This window comes from Fundulus heteroclitus, chromosome 11, assembly GCF_011125445.2.
Source record: "Fundulus heteroclitus isolate FHET01 chromosome 11, MU-UCD_Fhet_4.1, whole genome shotgun sequence".
NCBI lineage: Eukaryota > Metazoa > Chordata > Actinopteri > Cyprinodontiformes > Fundulidae > Fundulus > Fundulus heteroclitus.
Window position 1 is genome coordinate 28,004,499 of NC_046371.1, and position 20,939 is coordinate 28,025,437.

Below are 20,939 nucleotides of genomic sequence, written 5' to 3' on the forward strand. Positions count from 1 at the left end.
AACTGGTCTGCGTCACGAGCCGGCCTCTAAACATTAGTCGGGACACAGTTAGGACTTGGGGTTAGCTCCTACTGGCCTCACAGCTCAAGGAACTGTTTCACTTCAAAGCTCCATGAAGCAGACACTGGGGGGGGGGTGGGGGTTCGGGGGGGGGGTTGGAGGAGCTGCTAGGTGAGGACAGGAGTCTCTTTTCACTTCATTTTCCCTTTCTTTCTGGTCAGTTAGATGTTGACTTATCTTTATTTTCCCTCGTATCTTTTTTTTTTTTTAATTATTCGCTTTTACCAAGGTGGAGAAGAAGGCAAGACTTGGGACAGAAAAGGCATGCTATCGACCGGCCTCATGGCGATGTTTAGCGGGCCGGCTATATTCATGGGCATGGGGGTGGTTATTGCGACCGGGTGGGCGATATTCATCGGCGCCGAGGCGGGGATGTTGACGGAGGCGATGCTGACGGGCGCGGTGAGGGTGACCGGGTGCTGGAGGCTGACCGGAGACGTGATGTTGACCGTGTTGGTGCCGAGGTTCATTTGTGCCGCTATGGTGACGGGGTTGTTGTTGTTGTTGTTGCCCCGGTTCATGGCCGAGGTGATGGGGGCCGACACGCTCACGGGTGTAGCTGAGGCAGAGATGCAGACTTCGTTACATTCTGGAAAAAGAAACTCGTTTAGTTTGTATTCAACAAAAAAAAAAAAAACAACAGCAGTGTCTTAAATGCATTTATACAGCTGTGACTCCAACCTCCCCCCCCCCAGAGCCATGAATTATAAGGTTGTTTTATTGGGATTACATGCGATAGCCCAACAAAAGAAATGGTGCATAATTGTGACGTGGAAGGAAAATGACGCATGGTTTCTAACCATCAAATCGCCACAAATCCAGCCTTAACGAGGAAGAACGGACGCAGGGTTTAGACTGCCAGAAGAAGCTCAAGTTAAAACGCTAGAGATCATGCAGGAAACGGCTAATTAGGAAAAGATGCTCTGCTTTGATCAGATCAACAGAGGGGTTTTTGATCGAGGTAAAACCTGGTGGTGGCCTGGTACAAGCAGAGCCACAATGAAATGGATTAGGAACAAAGCATCTTCATGAGTTAGAACGGCCTAGTCAAAGTCCAGAGCCAATCCAGTTGACTGAGCGGGAGCTATTCGGCAAATAATAATTATATTCAGGTGCAACCTAGTAATTCATCTTGACCAGCATGAATCAAGACGTAAACATTACCGTCTATAACCACAAGAGGGCCTGCTAGACTTTTGAAGACTATCCTGCCCCTGTACCACTTAAAACAGGGCGATCAGTCGTCCCCGCCTTTGATGACCTGTCCCCGGAAATGTCCCCAATTTCAGTGCATCATGATGGAGTAAAACAGTTCAGCGCAATGAGAGGTATTTACCCGGTGTCCCAATATAGTAGGAGAGCTGAGTCGAACGCGCCTTCCCCGCCCCGTCTACGTTGCAGATCATACAAAACAAAACAGAGATGCTCAACAACAAAAAAATCAGAGACGTCCCCGCTATTTTCATCAGAGTAAAATCGGCTCACCTTAACCTAAAAATTAACTGAAACATTAACTTATAGACAACAAAGACCGAACACATGAACACATGGTGCAGTTCGAAGAAGAGGTCGACCGATGTTATCGTTTTTGTGTCGCATCGGTGTCGGCCGATATTTGCACGAGTTGGCCGATCACATTAACGCATTCGGCCGCCATGCTTTAACGTCTCGTGACGCGCGTACGTTGCCGCCGCCTCCCTGGCAGAGAGGCTGGTAATGTAAGACTGACTGCCAACAACAAGAGTTTTCTACCTTTATTGTATTTTTAACCGTCTAAAAACCCATGTATGATTTCCAGCTGGCCACCTGCTATCCAAAATTGTCAAGTCAAAGGAACTTGAGGGCCAAAAAACAAACAATTTTGTCAAAACCAAAAAAACTAAAAAGTTAACTTTTTGCCTGCTCTACAAAATCTGATCATTTTATATAAATAAGTTTTTTTTGTAGGAAATGAATGTATAAATTATTGTAGATCCAAAATTTAAAAAAGGGTTTTGCTCATTTGTCGTATTCATCCAGTTTACAAATTACTTTTAATAACTTCATTTGACTAATAATAAACTTTACTCTTTTTAGTCTAGCAATAGAAGAACAGTTTTTGGTTCAGCTCTTTGAAAACACTTGCTGTAATTGGCCAATTTTAATAATTGAATGGATAGCAGATTTTAATGCACCAAAGTCTGCATTTGAGTAATTAAATATCTTTACTTACTGTGAAATTAAAGAGAATGTCAAAAGCACGTTTGTTAAAAAGATGAATACCTTCTGTTGTACTTAACATTTCACTTGTAGGATTTGAACTTTTCTGTAATAATTTTGCCTCAATTAAAAACTAAAATCTTCCACCTGCATCAGCCATCTGTGCTGGTGGTCCAAATCTTTTTTGAGACGCAGTTGGGGGGGCCACCCGAAAGCAGTACCGGGGCCACAAATGGTCCCCGGGTCGCACTTTGGACACAACTGCTCTACAGGCTTCATTAGTCAGTTCATGAGAGAGTGATCAGGGTCGTGTTCTCTGTGACACGCTGCGCTCTCGCTCACCCGGTGACTTTATTGAGTCTCAGTCGCCATTGATGCATTAGCGAGAGAACACAGGCTAACTTCAATATTTAGAGCCGTTTTATTTAAGAAGACATGACACCTCTAAAAAGAGTGGCCGCAGCAGATGCTTTCCCTCTTCTCCCATGCACAACACTGCTGTGATTTCAACATCTGGCCAGAGGCGGGAAACGTCTGCAAAAACTCTGGAGCTATGCTCCTTTTAATTTATGTTTCTGTTTTTGTTTAAATAGACACTTGTGTTACAATTGCTATTGTGTCATTTCTCTCATGTAAATAGAAGAAAAAGCCATATCGGCTTCAAGAATATGTCCAAAAATACATAATAAAATAAAAAAAATTAAATAAAAGCACCCCACGTATCGGGCGTCGGTTTGCCTAATGTCAAAATAATCGGTATCGGCCTTAAACCTGTATAAGTCGATCTCTAGTCTGTGAAGCTAATATCAGCTAGCGCTAGCTTAAAGGTCTGTTGTCTGGGCGGATTACAGCTTTGCTGATGCACTTTATGTTGCTCTGAAACATACGTGTTGTAGCACCGTTATGCTCATGCTCTAATTTAGGTGTAACTTTGACAACTTTCAGCCTAACGGGCTGTTACGCTGACACGTGCCAAATAAAAGCTTGCTGGTTGGAGTTGCTAATTTACCCCATTCATCTTCCCAGGTATGCTCTATATTATTCAGCCGGTTGTGGATGCAGCTGGGTGATTTAATAAGTTAGTTTACCAGATTAAATGCCAGTTTCTAGTCTTGGATTGTTTGAAATAAATGTCTAAATAAATGCATATAGTATGGTGCGACGTATACATGTTTTTCCCCCCTCTTTATGATGCATTTTTTTGACTGATACAACTTATATTCTGAAAGATACGGTGGCTAAACTTTCAGTTCCTAGACATTAAAAGGTAGAGACGCCCCCTAGAGACTCTCAGCTGTAATTGCACCAAAAAGCGGTTTGTTCAAGGTACTGACTTAGAGTGGCAGAATATCAGTAAATAAAATAAATAAAAAATAAACACAAATAAGAAACCATGCATAATTTTCCTTCCACTGCACAGCTATGCTGTAGTTTGTGTTCGTGTATCACAAAAACACCTCAATAAAATACATTTGTGGGTGGCTATATGTCAATGTCAACTTTATTTATAGAGCACTTAAGGTTAAAGTGTTCTTAAGTGAAAAGGGACTTCATATTTAACAACAATAGAGCCTTTTTGTTCTGGGCAACACTAGCCGGGACTATTGTCAATTACCTAGATATTTAAAAAAACATTTTTTTTTTTGTTTTTTTTAAACAAGAACACTTCATCCAAAGAAATAAACCTTCCTGGGACAGTTCAGATGAGTCAGTACAGGCGACTACAGTAATACGCGGTGAACAAGCTAATTTAGAATAACAGATATAGGAAACGGCAATATGTGCAGGCCTGCCAAACTTGCAAAAGTTACCTTTTTTACAGGCGTTGAAGTTGGTCTGGCTGTGAGTCTTCAGATGACTGGTGATGTAGGCGGCGCTGAGCATCTTCCCGCAGATGCTGCAGGTGACCTTGCCTTCATGCCGGATCATGTGGGAGCGGAGTCTGTCTTTGGTGGCGAAAGCAGAGGTGCAGGCCTGCAGATGCACAGCAGTCAGAGGAGCGGCGTGAGACGCATGCAAGGAGGAAAACGAACAACCTGCAAAACGCATGGCGAGGGCTCTTACCGTTACTTGACATTTGAACGGCCTTTCTGTGGAGTGCACATGCTTCACGTGGCAGCTCAAGTGGTCGGGCCTGAAGAACCAGACAACAATAAAGATAAATAAACATTTAATTAGCGAACGGTGATGCAGGCAGCGTCGTGTGGTTTCGATGAGTCACTCCCAGCGGTCGGCTTTAGCTCAGAGTGTGTTTTCTACCCCAAACCGTCAAAGGAAAAGAGGATCTGACGTGTTTAGAACATAACTGGTCGTGAAATCATCGCCAGCGGGGCAGACGGGTCTCATAAAAAACGCTTTCCTCAAATTCAAAAGCGACGTGCCCAAGTTGTGCTATCGACTTTATTGAGTTAAAGCCATCAATATATGGACCAGGAACGCGGAAACGGCTGATGTTCGTCTGAATGGTGCCCACGTTTCAGACGGGGATGACGACTTCAGATAAGCAGGAGCGTAAAAATAAAAGCCTGGGGTCGGCACCCTGATACGAGCAGAAGCGGACGGATGTGCTCTGTTTGCTCCGATAATGAGGAGATGGCCACAGAAATCCCCCAAAATTTCCGTCAATGGCGGTTAATTCTCCCCGATCAACGGTGCGTGAATCAGTTTGACCTACTTCTGAACACGCGGCGCCGCGGCCTTCTCCTCCCTGGACCTCCGCTCGACGCTTTAATTAAAGCCCAAACTTGGTTAATGCTGCCATTTATTTCCCCTGAGAGGTGGCACATGTGCGAAAAAAAAAAAAAAAAAAAAAAAAAAAAAGCGACGACGTTAGTTTGCCGCAAACTCGTTAGTTCTTATTTCCGCCGGGAGTTCGGTTCGTCGGCACGTTTGATCGCCCCGCTTGTAAACAAAAATTAAATGTGGGAATTTATTTCCCAAACATACCAATTAAATGGTTAAAATTATTTTGTTTTTTTACAACTAAATTTGTATTTTTATGAAACAAATACAGAGTAATAAGAAAGCCATCATGCACAGCGTGTTTATCTGCTGATGTGGCTGCTGACCTTTATGGTGCGGCTGCAGCGGTCCCTAATTCTTGGCGGCCTTGATGATGTTTAGCTCCAGTGAAGCTGTGAGCTGAATCATGTTTAGCAGAACCATTATGGAGCAAGTACGGACTGCTGCTGCTGCTTTGCCAGCCGCTGCCAAACCGGAAAGCTTCACGCTGCTGGAATGTCTCTTAATACAAATTAAGAGTCAAGTAGAAACTTCTCCATGGTGCCAGAACCCCCCCCCCCCCCCCCCCCCCCCCCCCCATTGACAGGGAGAGCCGACTCCAGACACTGCAAGCCTACATTACAGGCTGAGCGGCAGTGACTCAGTGGCCTGCTATTTAGTCTCCTTTCTTGCCTTCCAGTATGCTGATGAGTCCCGAGGCCCACGTCACCGACTTGGAGGCACGCCTGGAGCTTTACCGATGCCCCCCCCCCCGTTCAGGTCAATACCGAATTATGAACCGGTACCACATATCTGACGTCGTACCAAGCCCTAGGTTTATCTGCTCCGCATTCAATGTGTTGACCTTAGCGTTACGCACGGTTCAGCGACTTCCCAGGGGAAAGAGTCCGTGACAAGCTGGCGGGAACCGCGAAGTGACAAGTGACGCCTCCCCATCTCCTTCTACTCCACCGGCGCTCTCCCGAGTGAGTCTGCCTGAACATGCGGCTGAAGCAGCGCGGCTGAAGCAGCGCGGCAGACGTCGCGGGTGCTCAGCTGCTCCGCTTATTGCAGTAAGCAGAAAGAAAACCCGAATAACCGACAAAATAGTGGGAACCGCACGGCGGCGAGTTCCTTCTTGGGCTTAAAAGTGGATTAAGCCGTTGCTACTGGCTATAAAGTCAGAACAGTTTAAAATAAATCTCCTATAGCATTAACATTTCTGAGTTAGCGGCTATAAACCTTGCACCCAAAAATCAGAAGCAAAGAGATGACGACGGGTTTCACTTCGGTCTGTAACGTCCGGTTTTGCACGTAGCATAAAGCCAAAGCTACGGTGGGGGATCAACATGTGACCCATAAGGGATGCTTTTTAAAAAAAATAAAAATAGTTTGGAGTAACGTTCCCTTTATTAAATACATCCAGACAGGCTGAGCCCCCCCCCCCTCCGAGAACCAGGAATGCAGCCACCAGAGGGAGAGATTACTTCAGTCTGCCCTCCCATAACAAGAAATTCAATTTCAAACTTCCTTTTTTCATTAGCCCTGTTATTTGCTGCTGATTAAAAACATGAGCAAACAAAGTTATAAAACTGTTTTTTTCCCCTCACTAAGCTAATTTCCCTTCCAGTTTGGCAACAAATTGTCTCCCGTGCAACCACCTTAAATTCAGACAACTTTTAACCATTTTTTTTCTTTTCGTTTTCTTCTCTCGGCCAGAGTGGATTAGCAGAGAAGAAGAAGTGGGAGGGAAGAGTCGTCAGACTAAAAGGGAATCAGTGTTGGTGTCTGATCCAGACTGGCACGCTTAAACGTAGAATCAAAAGCCGTCTAAGATACCAGAGTTGGAATAATCTAAAATGAAATAAATAAGACACACGTGGATATTTTAATTAGTGCTGCACATCAGTAACTAATAAATGTGACGTAGTATGAAGCCTCAAGACTATAAATGATGCTGAAACATGGGCAGGGTGTCTGCCGGCCTCTACAGGCAACAAGCACAGGATCTCCTGTGAAGCGGCCTTCTCTGCACATGTGGCATGCACATGGCTTTACCAAGCTAATTGAGGTAATCGCAATGAGCAGAAGTCAAATACGGTCAATATTTAGCGACTGTCTAACATCTAAGTCACTAAAGCCGTCTGCAGAATGAACTATTCTTGAATTGCTGCCATCTTATTTAATGAACCCACATTCCTGACGTCGTTCTCCTCGTGCAACGTTCACCTAATGCGTCGGCAAATACTAATACATGGAAAAATATGATTTAACTGCACGCAGCTGAGTGAGAAGAGTTACACGTCTTGATGTGCCAGAAGAAGAAGAGCTGTGCTTACTGATTGATTTCATGTGGTACAACGCGCTCAGAAATCTGTTAAAATGTGCAAGTATGACTTTTAGTTAGCAATGAAGAGGCTCCACTCAATAGGCATTTGGAGAATTACAGTACACTGTCTCACTACCTGATCAGTTTACTGATCTGAGCTGTCTACAAGACTGCCTGACTGTAATGTTGGCCTGGGCGATATAGAATAAACAAGCATATCAATAAAATCAATATCGTACTGATCGATAACTATCAGTGAATTCAAAACATATATTGCAGCCCTGCCCACTTTATGCTGTTGCTTAGTGACCTATTTTTTAGATAAAGCACGCACAAACACTGAATTCAAACTTAATCCATTATTAAAAAAAAAAAAAAAAAAAAAAAAAAACTCATTTTGACCAAAGCTGCAAGTTTTTTTAAAAAGAAAAAAAAAGAACATGTGCTCTTTGAAGGGGGCGGAGCTTGCAGCGGAGCATTCCTGGGTCTGCTTTTGTGATTGGTTGGGAGGATGTAATGACTGATATTAACCTAAATGCCTAGAATGCAAAAGGATTATTCCACTGAACTTTTTATGTACTCTTTTTTTTTCTATTATCAATAATTTCTACGTTTTTTTCCTATTATCAATATACGTCTATACATATACATTGTTATTGGATTATCGCCCAGCCTTACTGCAATGTCGAAACTAGAAGTGCTTTAATATAAGGCAACCTGCGCCCAGAGTACGAGCTAGTAACAATAAACCAAGTTAATTCAATATAAAAGTGAAGTTAATTTTGGCCTTATGTTAGAAACAGAGCGGTTTAGTCAGCAGGTCAGAACTTTACAAAATGAAAGACTGGTGAATCTCTGATATTTTTCTAAAGAATAATTTAAATCTACTCCACACAGCAAGCTTGAACAGAACCAACCTGAGGTTCCTCTGATTCGAACACTGGGCCGGTCCTGTCCAAGAGAAACGGCTAAAAAGACGAGTGGTTCTCACCTGGAGAAGCCTTTCCCGCACACGGAGCACACGTAGGGCTTGTGGACGCCGCCGTCGTGAGCGCGGACGTGGTAGGTCATCCGATCCTTCCGCTTAAAGCGCTGGTGGCAGATGGGACACTCGAACGGCTTCTCGTCCGAGTGGGACAGCTTGTGGCGGTTCAGGTGGTAGACGTCGCGGAAGGCCTTGCCGCACATCTCGCAGCCGTGGTTCTTCTTCACGGGCTTGGGCGGCTTCTTGGGGACGTTCTGCTGCTGCTGCTGCTGCTGCACGTTGCCCATCGCCGACGACGTCATGATGCTCTGGCCCCCCGAGACCGAGGTGGTCGCCGTGGAGAGGATGCCCGCCACCGTGGAGATGTAGGAGGAGTTGCCGTTGTTCTCGCGGGACATGGAGGCGATCATGGGCACCATGGTGGGCGCCGTCTGGGCCGTCTTCCGCGGACGCGGCTCCATCTTGATGCCGGTGTGGCTGGACTCGTGGCGCCTCAGGTGGTAGCTGTCTCGGAAGGCCTTGTTGCAGTAGCCGCAGATGAAAGGCGTCTTGACTTTGTGCTCCTTCTTGATCACGGGCACCAGCGGCCGCTGGCCTCCTCCGCTCGCCACATTGTCTTTCAGGAGCTCAGCAGCGCTGACGGGGGGCTTCTGGTCTATTTGGATGGGCAGGACAGGCTTCTGGTCCACTTGCTCCGCTCCGGCGTTAAGAAGTGGCAGCAGGCTATTCTGGGCCACCTGGTGCTGGTGGTGGTGGTGGAGGGCTTCATTGGCCTGCTGAAGAAACACACACATATATATATATATATATATATTGGTGAAATCTCAGACATAAACAGAGGTGTCTTGTGTGGTTTGGCACACACAAGCGGCAGGGTGAACAGCAATTTCAGAACATCTAGCACCCCTCACAGTATGTGTGAGGGGGGGGGTTGTTACTGACAGCTGTTTCCCCACTGGAAGCTGTCGCCGAAGAACCAATCAATCAACTTTTTACAACGCCACGAGAAAACATTAGAGAGATTTAACGGGATACGACGCGGGGACCGGGCCCGTCGTTAACGAGGCCGACACGGCGCGAGGCAAAAAAAAAAAAAAAAAAAACACAACAAGCCAAATATACTGGATGAAAAATGATCCCATCACCACGGGCGCCGATTCATCATGTGACTGCAAAGCAAGCGTACCAAATTAGAGGCATTGCGGAGTCCGGCTTAACTGCCAGGAAGGCTCATGAGGAGCAGGACGTTAGCTCCGCCGCAGAGCCCAAAGAAAAAGAGGAAAAGAGGTGGCAAAAAAATAAATAAAAAAAAATACATCCAAACACACACAAACGTAAAAGAATGATAAAATAGATGGCAACACATTTGCTTGCTCCGTCTGTGGCCCAGTGCACCATACTCTGAGGTTCTGCAGGTGCACGGCAGTATGGAGGACCGCCGCCGCCTAAATGGAGACAAACTAGCCGGGAACAATTAGCAGCGGCTAACAACATGTTGTGGGGCCTGCGACTCGATCGCCTAATAACGATTCCTGACTCGGTGACAGAAGAATTTGGGGAGCTTGCCAAAGCGGAGACTAAAAATATTAGCATTATGCAAGGCGAACTCCTCTGACGGAAAGGGAACGGATGCATTTTGTTTGGGCTTGTTGGAAACTGAAGGCAGATCGGCAATGGCTGTCGGCGGTTGGGCAATCCTGTTTATAAACTAAGCTGCACCGCCTAATACCGTGTGTTAAAGATGAGATGTGGCAGGACACCACTATATAGCCCCAGTTTATAAAAAAAAAATAAAAATTGGAACCTATTTTAAGTGCAGCCCCAGCCATTTTAGGCTGCTGCTTAATGACCTACTTCTAGATACAGAACACACAAATACTGAATTCAAACTCAACGCTTTTTTTTTTTTACCAAACTGAAAGTAAAAAAAACCAAAAAAAAAACAGACTATATTGTTTATATCGAGATGGTCTATGATGCGGTATAAAAAGGTATACTTGTATGCATTTCACTAGGTTATTTTTCAGCCGTTTTGGATAAAGCTTTGTTTCAGTGATGCCTTTTTATAATTACTTTATGAAAAGAAAAACATATCGAGATAAATATCAGATTAAAATACCGAGGTGTTATTTTTGGCCCATATCGCCCAGCCCTAACATGCTTCAGTATGAAGGTTACCAGACTGTGGAAATCCCACACTGGCCAAAGCCTTGTTGAATGAAAACACGTACATCAACCGAGACAACAAGAACAATTTAAATAACCCAGGACATGAAGGACAAGAATTTTGGAGCCGTTTTTTTTTTAATAATTACAGATTGGACCGAGCCACACACAAGGATGCCTACGACACAGTCCTGAGAGAAAGTTAAAGGAAGATAAATATACAGGCATGAAAACAGGTCAGGGGTCAAAAAGGATTAAACCCATCAAGGGGAGTCCGGGGGGGGGGGGGGGGGGGGGGGGGGGCAGCTCCCTCGGAAGAAAATTTTGTATCATTTAATTTAAAAGCACCAATCTACAGCACTTTGATAGAATAATCAAGCAAAGTTACAGTACAGCAGGGATGGGTACCTTTTACATTTAAACCGATACAGTACTGTTACCTAGGAAACGATAACGGTACCCATTTTCTGTACTTTGTGTTTAATGTTAGTTTATTAATAAAATCTCAACAAAAATAAATACATTTGTTTAATATCTAAACTTCTTTGGATCTAAAAATGAACCTTATTAGATCATTTATGAGTTTTAATTAACTACCTGAATCCACAGCACATAAAAGGACAGTTATCTGAGGCACAGAGCGAACGACGTACACGTAGGTTTTGGCGCTGTGTGTGAGGAAAATTCAGGGAATTGTTTTAGTGCAACTTTTTCAGAGACAAAGGAGGAAAAAAACTATTTCAAAATATATTTTATTCAGCTTTGTAAACCAGGGTGGGATACATTCGCAGTGAGGTAACAGAGCGGCTCTCCTCTTTGCTCTAACTCTCAGTCAGACTCTGCGTCTGCTGTCAGCTGTTTTGGTCCACTGCTCACTAGCAAAGTGCGGTCAATCGTTTGGGACAGTTTGCGTTATTTTCTTCATTACTCTTTTCAACCACAGCTAAAAACCAATGTCTTGTTTCACCATGTTTTAATTCACCATGTTTTAATTTAGACCATTTTCTTCAATTATGATTCTCACTATATCTTCTTTTTTCAGCTTTTAGCTATTTGAGTGAATGGAAGAATAAATTTAAGGGCGACTGTACGTAGTCAGATTTCAAAGTTGAAACGCAAATATGTTTTGTTACAAAAATAGTGGGTTTATAAGTAGGCTAACAAAGAGAAGGACCATATGTGAATGCCCAGCATTCATACCTTCCACAAACTAACATTACTGCTTTGCTTTAAGCAGCACGCCCCGTGAGACGACAGGGAAAACTAAAATAAATAAATAAATAAAATTGCTAACGTTCATTTGATGAGATAATGAAGCTAACCAGTGTAGTCACTTAAAGCTAATGTTAGCTTGAGTCAGTCAACGTTACCTAAAAGCCTCTCAAACCGGTCCCTTCAACATCTGCCGTAGTCCAGGCAAACAAATCGCTCAGTTTTAACCGTCGTCTACTCTGGGTCAGCTCGCAACTCCCGCTCTGATCAGCAACGTCCAATCAGGTGGCCGCGTTCGCGCTAATGGTTCAACACCGTAGCTCCAGTAGGATAATGTCTTATTAAAATCAGGGCTCCCTTAGTGCGCGCGCACGCCGCTCACTATCAGAGTCGTGTCTATTGTTGCTCTCACGTAGTCGTAATGAAACTGTTTGTTGGATATCCCACCTTTTGCTTTTTCATCGGCTCTACGCGATTTTACGGAGGTGACCCATTTCGGATTCAAAACGGCGAATCTCGCCTGGGTGTTGCTCAAACTCAGATTAGAAGTTAAGAGTTAAAAAAAAAAAAAATATCCCTTCCAAAACACCAACATTTGTTTGTTCACCCAGACCACCCTTTGGGTGGAAATGCCCTCTCTCTGCCAAAGAGAACATTATTTATAGCGCAACAAAAATACTTATAAAAAGGTAAACTCAGATGCACTGCATCAAGCAGAAAGTCAACCTTGTCGGCCACTAGCAAGAGATGGCAAGTTAAAATACTTGACCTTTCTCTTTGAGGTTCAATCATCCATCCAAGAAGGCCAGCCAAGACAGGAGTAGCAAAAAAAAAAAAAAAAAAAGAGACGGGACAGAGAAAAAGAAAAATGAACCACACAATGTCCTCCTTATGTCATCCAGCCCATTGTGATAGACACAAATCTGAGCAGCGATGCACTCGGCCTCAGCGGGGGATCTTTGTATGCTCATCTTCATTGATTTGGCTCATCTATTCATGAGACAGAGACATTGTTTATCCACACACCGCTCGGCTCAACTAGCCGCCGTTCCCTCATGCGCACCGGGACCTGGGAACTCGCAGAGCATGCCACCACCCATTTGTCTGAGCACCTGCTTTACACTTGCCACCTTCCAGGATTAGTCATCATCATCATCATCATCATCATCATCATCACGGTGCCAACGCAGCCCTGTCGGCTGGCACACCGGGGGTGGGGTGGGCTATGTGTATATGGTGGTGGTGGTGGGGGGGGGGGGGGGGCTCTTTGTGAAGCTGGCGCACAGCAGACGCGGCCGCTGCAAACGGCCCGGCCTGTACGCAGAGGTGCAGAGGCCTGTAAGCTGCTGTGCCTTCATGCAGCTCTGACCATTTTGACACAAATGCGCTCTGACAACTGGGGCTGCTCCCTCATAAATAACATCAAAATGGAGGGGAGTGTCCCGATGGCTCCGTTGGGCCACTGTAGACTTGAATTGAGCTCACGGTCCTGATTATGCAGCGCTTTTTCCTCCATCTTTTGTGCCACACTCTACAGCTGCTTGGCCGACTGTTGGGAGTAAAACAAACACCGGCGCCGAGTTATGGAGGTAAAAAAGTGACGTTGCGCGACAGTCCTTTAAAGTTTTTTTGTTTTGGGGGGGAGGGACAGTGAGCATCTTTAAAAATTGTCCACCGAGTTAAAAGTAAAAACGTTTTATCTTCACAGTGCCGTTAACGTTACTGTGCTGCCCTCTTGGATCTCACTGGGGTTATTATTTAGTAGATTTCACACATTTCTTTGGAGAATAAGAGCTGTTTTTTTTTTGTTTTTTTTATGTTGATGACCCCCTCCTAACATTTAGGCCTAAACAGCAGTTGGCGGCGCTGGCGGCCCCCCCCGTCTGCTGATGATGTAACTTGCTGCGTGTGCTATAAGCGAGGCGGTATTTTTAGGGGCCCACTTGATACGTTCGGTCAGGGTTTGCTCTGCATCATATGACAGGGTGATTCGAGTCACTCTTTGCTACCTCACGGTTTCATTTCACTCAAATATAGTGGAACCGCTCGCAAAAACGCAAAAACAAACGAAGTACAACTAAAGTTGAGCGTATTAACACATTTAGGGAAACAAAAACAACGTTATTTTTACTATATAGAGCCCAGAAACCCCAGATTTAAAGGAACACGAAACCACATTTCATCTCATCAGGCAACAATCCGATATGTTGCTGCAAACACTGATATTTTTTGAGGTGCAGCCAATAAAATTAGAACAGACCAAAACAACAGCAGCAAGCAAATGGACTTTTGTTTCAGCTGGATATGGTAAATCTTCAATACTCAAAAGGTGTGTGACATTATGGCATTTATGTTAAAAAAATACAATAAAATAATATTGACAGGAGCAACTTTCAGTTCTTTACTTATTGGAATAGTTTTCAGGGTTCCTACAGCACAAGGCAAGTTAAATTCAAGACTTTTTAAGACTTTTTAATGCCACTTTAAATAAAAAGTTAAGACCAACTTCACGATAAACAAGATAAACCTGGATGCGACAACTTTACCCAAATGTTTATTTTAACATAAACCATTACTTTCTGGCTCAGTAGACATGTTAAAGATTTTGAAAAACATTCCATATAGGAAGAAAGCTAAAAAACACACAAATTACAGATATATTTTTAACAACTACTGAACTGAATTCACAAACTTTGTTTTGTTCCCTACTAAAATAAACTATAAATCAGTGCCAACTCTTTTTCACAGCTATGGTCCAGCCGCAACAGTTTTTATTGGTTCCGCTATCGGGACGGAACCAATAATGGTTACATTGAGCCGTTTGGTAAATTTAAAAAATATGTAATTGTATCAATTATTTGACTGTTTGGTAAGGATTACAAAAATAAAATCCTATTTATGACCTGGTAACAATTTTAAGACCTAAGAAAGACTGATTTAAGACATTTTAATGCCAATTAAGGCCTTAGTTTTCTATTACAGAATTCAATGCCTTTTAAGACTTTTTAAGGATCCGCAGGAACCCTGGTTTTTGTAGGAAAAAAAAACAAAACACTGAGCAACATGTGTTTTTTTCCAAACAAGTAAGTCATTAAAGCGGTCTCAGAAATATATAGCAAATGCTGTCATTAGCTTCATTTGTCTACAGTTTTATAATCATTAAAGCTTTTGGGATTGACACACAAAATGTAGCAGGCTAAATGACGGATACGTAGCTTACATAGACCCGATAAAATATGCAGTATGAACAAGTGCAAGAACGTTCCACTGCCAAACGAGTGCAAAGTTAACTTGCTGTTTGTAGAGGGTAGAATAAACCAAAACCAAGGCCAAACAACCACTTAGGGAAAAACTTAACTTGTTAAGGATTGTTTTTGACAACATATTAGTCCGTAAGATATTGTTTTCCAGTAAGTATAAATAGGGTTTCTGTGAATTTCAGACTTTTTAAGACCGTTATAACTAAGATTTAAGACACAGGCCTAAATGAATTGAAAACAATAACTTATGGCTGGACATGTTATTTATAGCTCACTTAATTTAAGTAATAAAATTTAACTGCTCACTAAAGTATATATTTTTTAACTCTGGCCTTTGAGTTATGCGCCTTTAGGGTTAGGGTTGATAATGAAATCCTTGTCTTCAACCCAAACTCACCCAAAAATCTACTTTTCTTGCAGAATAATAAAACCGGGCCAAAGCGTGTCAGTTTAATGTTATCACGGTTTTTGTTTTGTTTTTTGTGTGAACGTGTTTAGTTTGCATTATTTGTCCAAAAGCCGTCATAGTGCTGCCCCCTTGGGGTCGAACGGAGGCTGATGGCATTGAATTTTCCTATTGGTTCAAACAGTTTATGCTTCTGTCATCATATCGCCGCGTTCGAGTAGAAAAGCATCTCAGTGACGGCCCAGTAGCTAGTATCGGGAGCATTGATCGGTAGTGTTTAGCGCTTGTTATTGCTTTGAATGTTCCAGTTTCCCCACACTTAGCCCCGCCCACTTTGGTGGCTCCCCCCTTATAATTTTGTCTGGGGCCATGGTTATGCTTTTCCAGCGGGATGAGTTACACTTTCAGAATTAGTGTTTAAGAGGTAGTAAGTGGTAGAGTTTGTTAGGAAGCAAGTAACACAGTTAGTGGTGGATATCGCAACAATAACATTTTTAAGATGAAAAAAAAAATTTCATGGAAGAGAAAACTGAAAGTGCCACAAAGTGCAATTAAAACCTCATATGGAAAATGTGTGTCTAGTGCTTTAAATCGAGATGTTCAAATTCAAGTCTTTAAGAACCCAGAGCCCTGTATAAATCGCAAAAATAAACTGATTTCATGCACGGGAGCCCTTTGTTTTTCAGATACCACAAAAGGTGGTTTGTGATTTCAAATTGCAGGAACTCCATTTTAAACAGACACATGAAATCATTTAAAAGTCCAGCGTACGATGTTTCAGATTGAATTATTTGTTTAGAAGAAGAAAAAAAAAACAATTTGGCTAATGAGCCTATATTAAAAACAGCTTCACTATTGAGAAAAGATTATCAATATTTATTTATATTTTGGGCTTTACAAAAGATAGACTTTGTCATTCATCTGCAGTCGCATGAAATTTTGTTGCAAGGCTCTGAGTAAAAAGAAAAAGACAAAAAGGGAAAGATAAATTTAAGTAGCAAAGATAAAACAGCAAAACCCCATTTCCAATTGTTATTTTTAATTCAATATTTTCAGCCGGAAATATCTAGCAATAATGATGGCAAAAACGCAGGGATAAAATAACTGAATTTACTTATAAAGCAACAGTTATGTCCTCCGAGTCAAAAACTGGAGCATTAATTACTCATTCAAAAGCAGTTTAGGGAATTCTTAATAAGCTAAAAAAAAGTCATCAGATTTGGTACAAAGAAAATTAGCTTTGGATAAATATACAATAAAGAGCAGCACAATGATAAATATCAAACCCACCATCTCTGACAATTCCCAATCCCTTTTAATCTTAAACAATTATCTAACTCCAAGTCGTACCGTTTTTTTAAAAAAATATATATAACTTTATTCTAGTCAACCCATTCTGTTTTCAGAAAGAGTGAACTAAGACATCATTCAATCTGCGAATTTCACTCAACTTTCTGGGGTAGATCGAGATGTGCAACAAATTAAAAAGCGACGATTCTTGCTAATTTCAACGCTGCTTCTTGGTCACCGCTGCGAGCTAGCTTCGTGTGCATAGTTTGAATTCCTTTCCACAAAGCTCATCAGAATAAATAGCTAATTAATGGGCAAAAAAAAAAAAAAGTCGCCAGCGCGGGTTACCGAATCGTGTCCCGTCCGGTTTTTTGTTTTTTTTCTCCCTCTCTCTCCCTAAACCTCATTACTGCAGCCTCGCCCAGATTTGGCTAAATTAGCCTGCGAGTGTGGCGAAGGCAGCCCGAAACGTCGTTAGCCTCTCCGGCTAGTTGCAGCGACCCGGCTAAAGCAAGCGGAAAGTTGACCGCGGACTTCTGGGGAATCGCCGTCAGTAAATCTCAGCAGCGGCTAGCCTCGCGCTCTGCTAACACCAGGCGCCCGCGAGAGAGAGAAAAAAAAACGTGCAAAATATATTCGGCTCGCTGCGCATGGTGAATTAAATGTGTTCGCCGACGCTTTATCTCGTTATCCTACGGCGTCCGATCCAAGGCTTCAAAGAGGAGGGGGGGGAAATAGAGAGGGAGAGAGAAAAAAAACAGGTCTGTCTCGATTGTAACGGTGCACTGGCGTCCCCAGCTTCACTTCAAGTGGCACCGCATGCAACGCTGGCTTCGACCGGCCAAACAAACTTACTAAAAAAAAAATCACTTTTCCCCTCTCCAAGTATTCCGCATCCGCGAGCTAAAAAGGCCGATTTTTACACGCCGGGACTGGAGGTGTTTGCTTCTTTTTCTCTTTTTTTTTTGTTCTAGCGTCATTCCCAAGCTTCACAGCTGGAAGCCTGGATTCATAAACCATTGTTTTGCTTCGTTTACTTGCTCTTCGTGCTACTCGTTGAAATACGTCCAGCGGACCCGCTGCTAAGCTAGCAGGCTGCGTCAAATGCTCTGCGCCGCTTTCGCCAACTCTCCCGGTTTCCCTCCCAAAGAGGAGCCAACTTACTTGGAAGAGAAACGTACTCCAGCTCGTCTCCATTTCCACACTTAGATATTGTGTAGGAAAGCTAGTGGAAGCCTACAACAAAGCAACCAAACATGGCAGCTGAAACAACTTCCGCTAACCTCCAGGACTGAACCACTTTTCGGAGCATTTGGCGGGGAGTGGGAAATCTGCTGTCTCGAACGCGCTCCCTGTTATTGTGCGCGCGAGCGAGACTTTATAGGCGTGTAAAGAAATAACAACGTGAGAAAATGCAGCTTAAGAAAACGTCTCCAATAAATCCCCCGAATCCCGGGCTCCTTTTTTCGGGAGTAATCTTGTAGAGGTGGATTCGGAACACCCCTCCGGATGGTTTTTCGCTCATGCTTTGAGGAGCATTCGTTATATTAGATTGTCGCATGTGGTTCGGGAATGGCTGGGTGTCTAACGTTTCACTCTTTTGAATTAGGGGGGAAAAAATCCTTAAAAAAAAAACATATTTCTTTGATCCGACTTTTTTTTCTTCCACGTTTTAGTTTAAACAGAGAAACTTTTATGCGTGTAGCAGTTTGATATTTTAAGGGATATGGCTGAATGAAAACGAGAGGGCATGCACTGTAGAAGTGCCTCCATTATGACAAAATAAGAATAAAAAGAAATCTTCATAAACTGTGCGGATAGTTTGAACTGCCATAAAATAAATCACCTTCAATGTTCTAAATGCACACATTGATCGCGTTTTCAGAAAGAAACCCCTTTTAAAGCACTAAACCCAAGTTCTTAAAAAAACAAAACGCGTATTATTACAGATTTAAAGTTTAGGATTGAGGGTCTATGTCTGTTTTACCAAATTGGTATTCTCATCCACAGCAATAATGGAAAAATAATGCAATAAACTTCTCTTCAGAATTCTGTGTTAAAATCTAAAGTGTGAAATTACACTTTTTTTTATGTTTTTTTCCCCTCGTTTTTTTTTTCTTCAAAAGCAAACGAACCTAGATCTAAATTAGGTTTGATTTACTTTCTAAATTCAAATTATTAAAGCATAAAATCATTAAAGCCATTAAATATTAAAGGTGCACAGTCACATTATTTGACAACCAGAAGGTTGTGGGTTCGATTCCAGCTTCCCCTTGCCACATGTCGATGTGCCCCCGGGCAAGGCACTTCACCCCAAATTGAAGCTGCAAGCTGCGTCTCTGTGTATGGGGAGTGTTGGCCTAGTGGTTAGAGCAGTGCGCTTTCACTCAGAGAAGGATGCAAGTATCCAGTTCGATCCCCAGCGCCTGCACTCTGGGTCCCTGAGCAAGATGGGTGATGGGTTAAAAGCAGAGAGTAAATTTCGTTGTAATGTATGTTTCAATGACAATAAAGATGATATTACTACTTATTATTGCTGTTTTTTTAAATATATACGTCGGTAACTCACTCTGGATGCATACAAGTTTTTTATGAAAGATTATCACATCCCACTGGCGTATTAGTTATTATTTTATGGCGTTTTACGCTTTGTTTTTGTTCCCAATCCACAAGTGCTGGGCTCTCCTCTTCTTTTCAGGAGACACCTGTTATAAAGTCTGAGAGGAGGTGATCAAGAGACCTGGAGTTTTTTTTCTTATTGCTTGCTGCCTGTACTGGACATTCAGCTTGGACTTCCAAGGTTTTTTAAAGGACTTTTCGTTTCAAGACTTATTTTTGTATACATTATGGGTAATAAACTTCTTACCTCCTTTTTTATTGACGTTGTGGTCTCTGCATTGCCTTCTCTACCTGAATAGGAACTCGTGCCTCTGATGTGACGCTCACGATGTGAGAAATGCAAAGAGAAGTTAAAAAAAAACGGGTAAAGAGATAAGAATATTTGCAAATGTAAAGTAAATTCTGAATAGGCGTGGCAGTCCCTCCCTTGTCATAATGAGGACCTTTGGAATACCCCAGTGCTTAAAGCTCATGCCAGAATTTTATTCTTCATCAGCATTTTGTCAGCCCGACTTGACGGCCGGGCAGAATTTGCAATCAGTGCAGGCCTGATCCTCCGGTTGCACAACAAGCTTTGAAAGTTCAGCAAAGTGAAAGAGGACACTTTCTTTGACCGACAGTTAAGTCAAGTCAAGTCAAGTTTATTTGTATAGCAGATATGAGAGCAGCGATGCGGTTCAAAGTGCTTTACATCATGTATAGTTATCCCCTTGTTGTGCGGTCTGTATACAAACAGCTGCGCAAGAGATTTTGTCTTTTCGTTTTAAATATATTTGTTTAAGGCAATCTAAATGGCTGGTGTCATGTATTTACCAAGAAAAGATTGGGAAGATAAATTGTCCATTTTATTCTGTTCTCACATAGATTCATTTGTGGGTGTATGTCTCTGGTCAGGCGGTCAGGCGGCCTGGCAGACGGTACTAGTGGCATCTCATGTGCAGTACAGCGTTTTGAGCTGGTCGAATGCTGCAAGAGGCTGGATTTGGGCTTTAGCTGATTTTTTTTTCAGTACCAAGGTTGTTTACACTCAGTTTGACGCTTCCAGCAAGTAATTCTGTTAGGTGCAAAGTGAGCTACATACCTTGTTGCTGTTGGAAAAATGTGTATGCTGACAAAGTTTTGGTTATCCCGCATTTCCTTTTCCACTGTAGCTGCCTTAGAACCCTTAACGTTCCCCAATAGCAGTTTAGTGATACCTGAGAGTCCTCTGATATGTCTCGGAGTCTTTTTTTGTCACGATTTGGGGTTTTGTTTGTGTTTTTGGACAGATTGATCCTTTCATGTTCCATGCCCATCTCAGCCACCACTCCTCAGTAGCTACGTTTACGTGGACAAAGCTAATCCCAATAAAGGGCTGCTCGGAATAAAAGTGCGCCGCGTAAACGCGGCAATTGGAATATTGTGATCCGGTTAAGCTCAATCAGTTACAACCTTTCTATTAGAAACATTAAAACAGCTCAAAATAATTTATCCAGTAACGACTCAGCTGCAATTAGAACCTGCATGTACAGCCTGGGCGTTCGGAAGACTAATTCGTACAATACTGCTTTGTTTATTATTTTTTTGTCGTTCAGCAAAGACAGAAGTTCTTCTGTGTTTTTTTTTTTTTTTTTGGGGGGGGGGGATTTTGTAACTGCACATGTCAGAGTTGTATTCTGAACAAAACCAGGTGCATATAAACATGCGTTATGA

General features: G+C 42.7%; 1 protein-coding gene across 2 annotated transcripts; it reads right to left on the reverse strand.

The window, feature by feature from the left end:
• Positions 1-242: 242 nt before the first annotated feature.
• Positions 243-17,943, reverse strand: LOC105927802 (vascular endothelial zinc finger 1). 2 transcript variants are annotated; one of them, XM_021317584.2, is made up of 6 exons: positions 17,793-17,943; positions 8,301-9,070; positions 4,324-4,393; positions 4,071-4,233; positions 1,397-1,450; positions 243-649 (listed from the first exon to the last, which is right to left on the reverse strand). In XM_021317584.2, the coding sequence occupies exons 1-6, from the start codon at positions 17,823-17,825 to the stop codon at positions 282-284; spliced, it is 1,458 nt and encodes a 485-aa protein (XP_021173259.2). In that variant the 5' UTR covers positions 17,826-17,943; the 3' UTR covers positions 243-281. The 2 variants fall into 2 exon arrangements, with proteins under 2 accessions (XP_021173259.2, XP_012720203.2); XM_012864749.3 differs by lacking the exon at positions 1,397-1,450 and having other exon boundaries at positions 17,793-17,941.
• Between the last annotated feature and the right edge of the window lie 2,996 nt (positions 17,944-20,939).

Excerpts from the sequence above, each read along its gene's own strand:
- LOC105927802 (XM_021317584.2), bottom strand. The coding sequence starts at position 17,825 with ATGGAGACGAGCTGGAGTACGTTTCTCTTCCAA. Across the intron at positions 9,071-17,792 it reads GGAGTACGTTTCTCTTCCAA|CAGGCCAATGAAGCCCTCCA; the intron begins GTAAGTTGGCTC and ends GTGTTTCTTCAG. Across the intron at positions 650-1,396 it reads CTACTATATTGGGACACCGG|AATGTAACGAAGTCTGCATC; the intron begins GTAAATACCTCT and ends TTCTTTTTCCAG.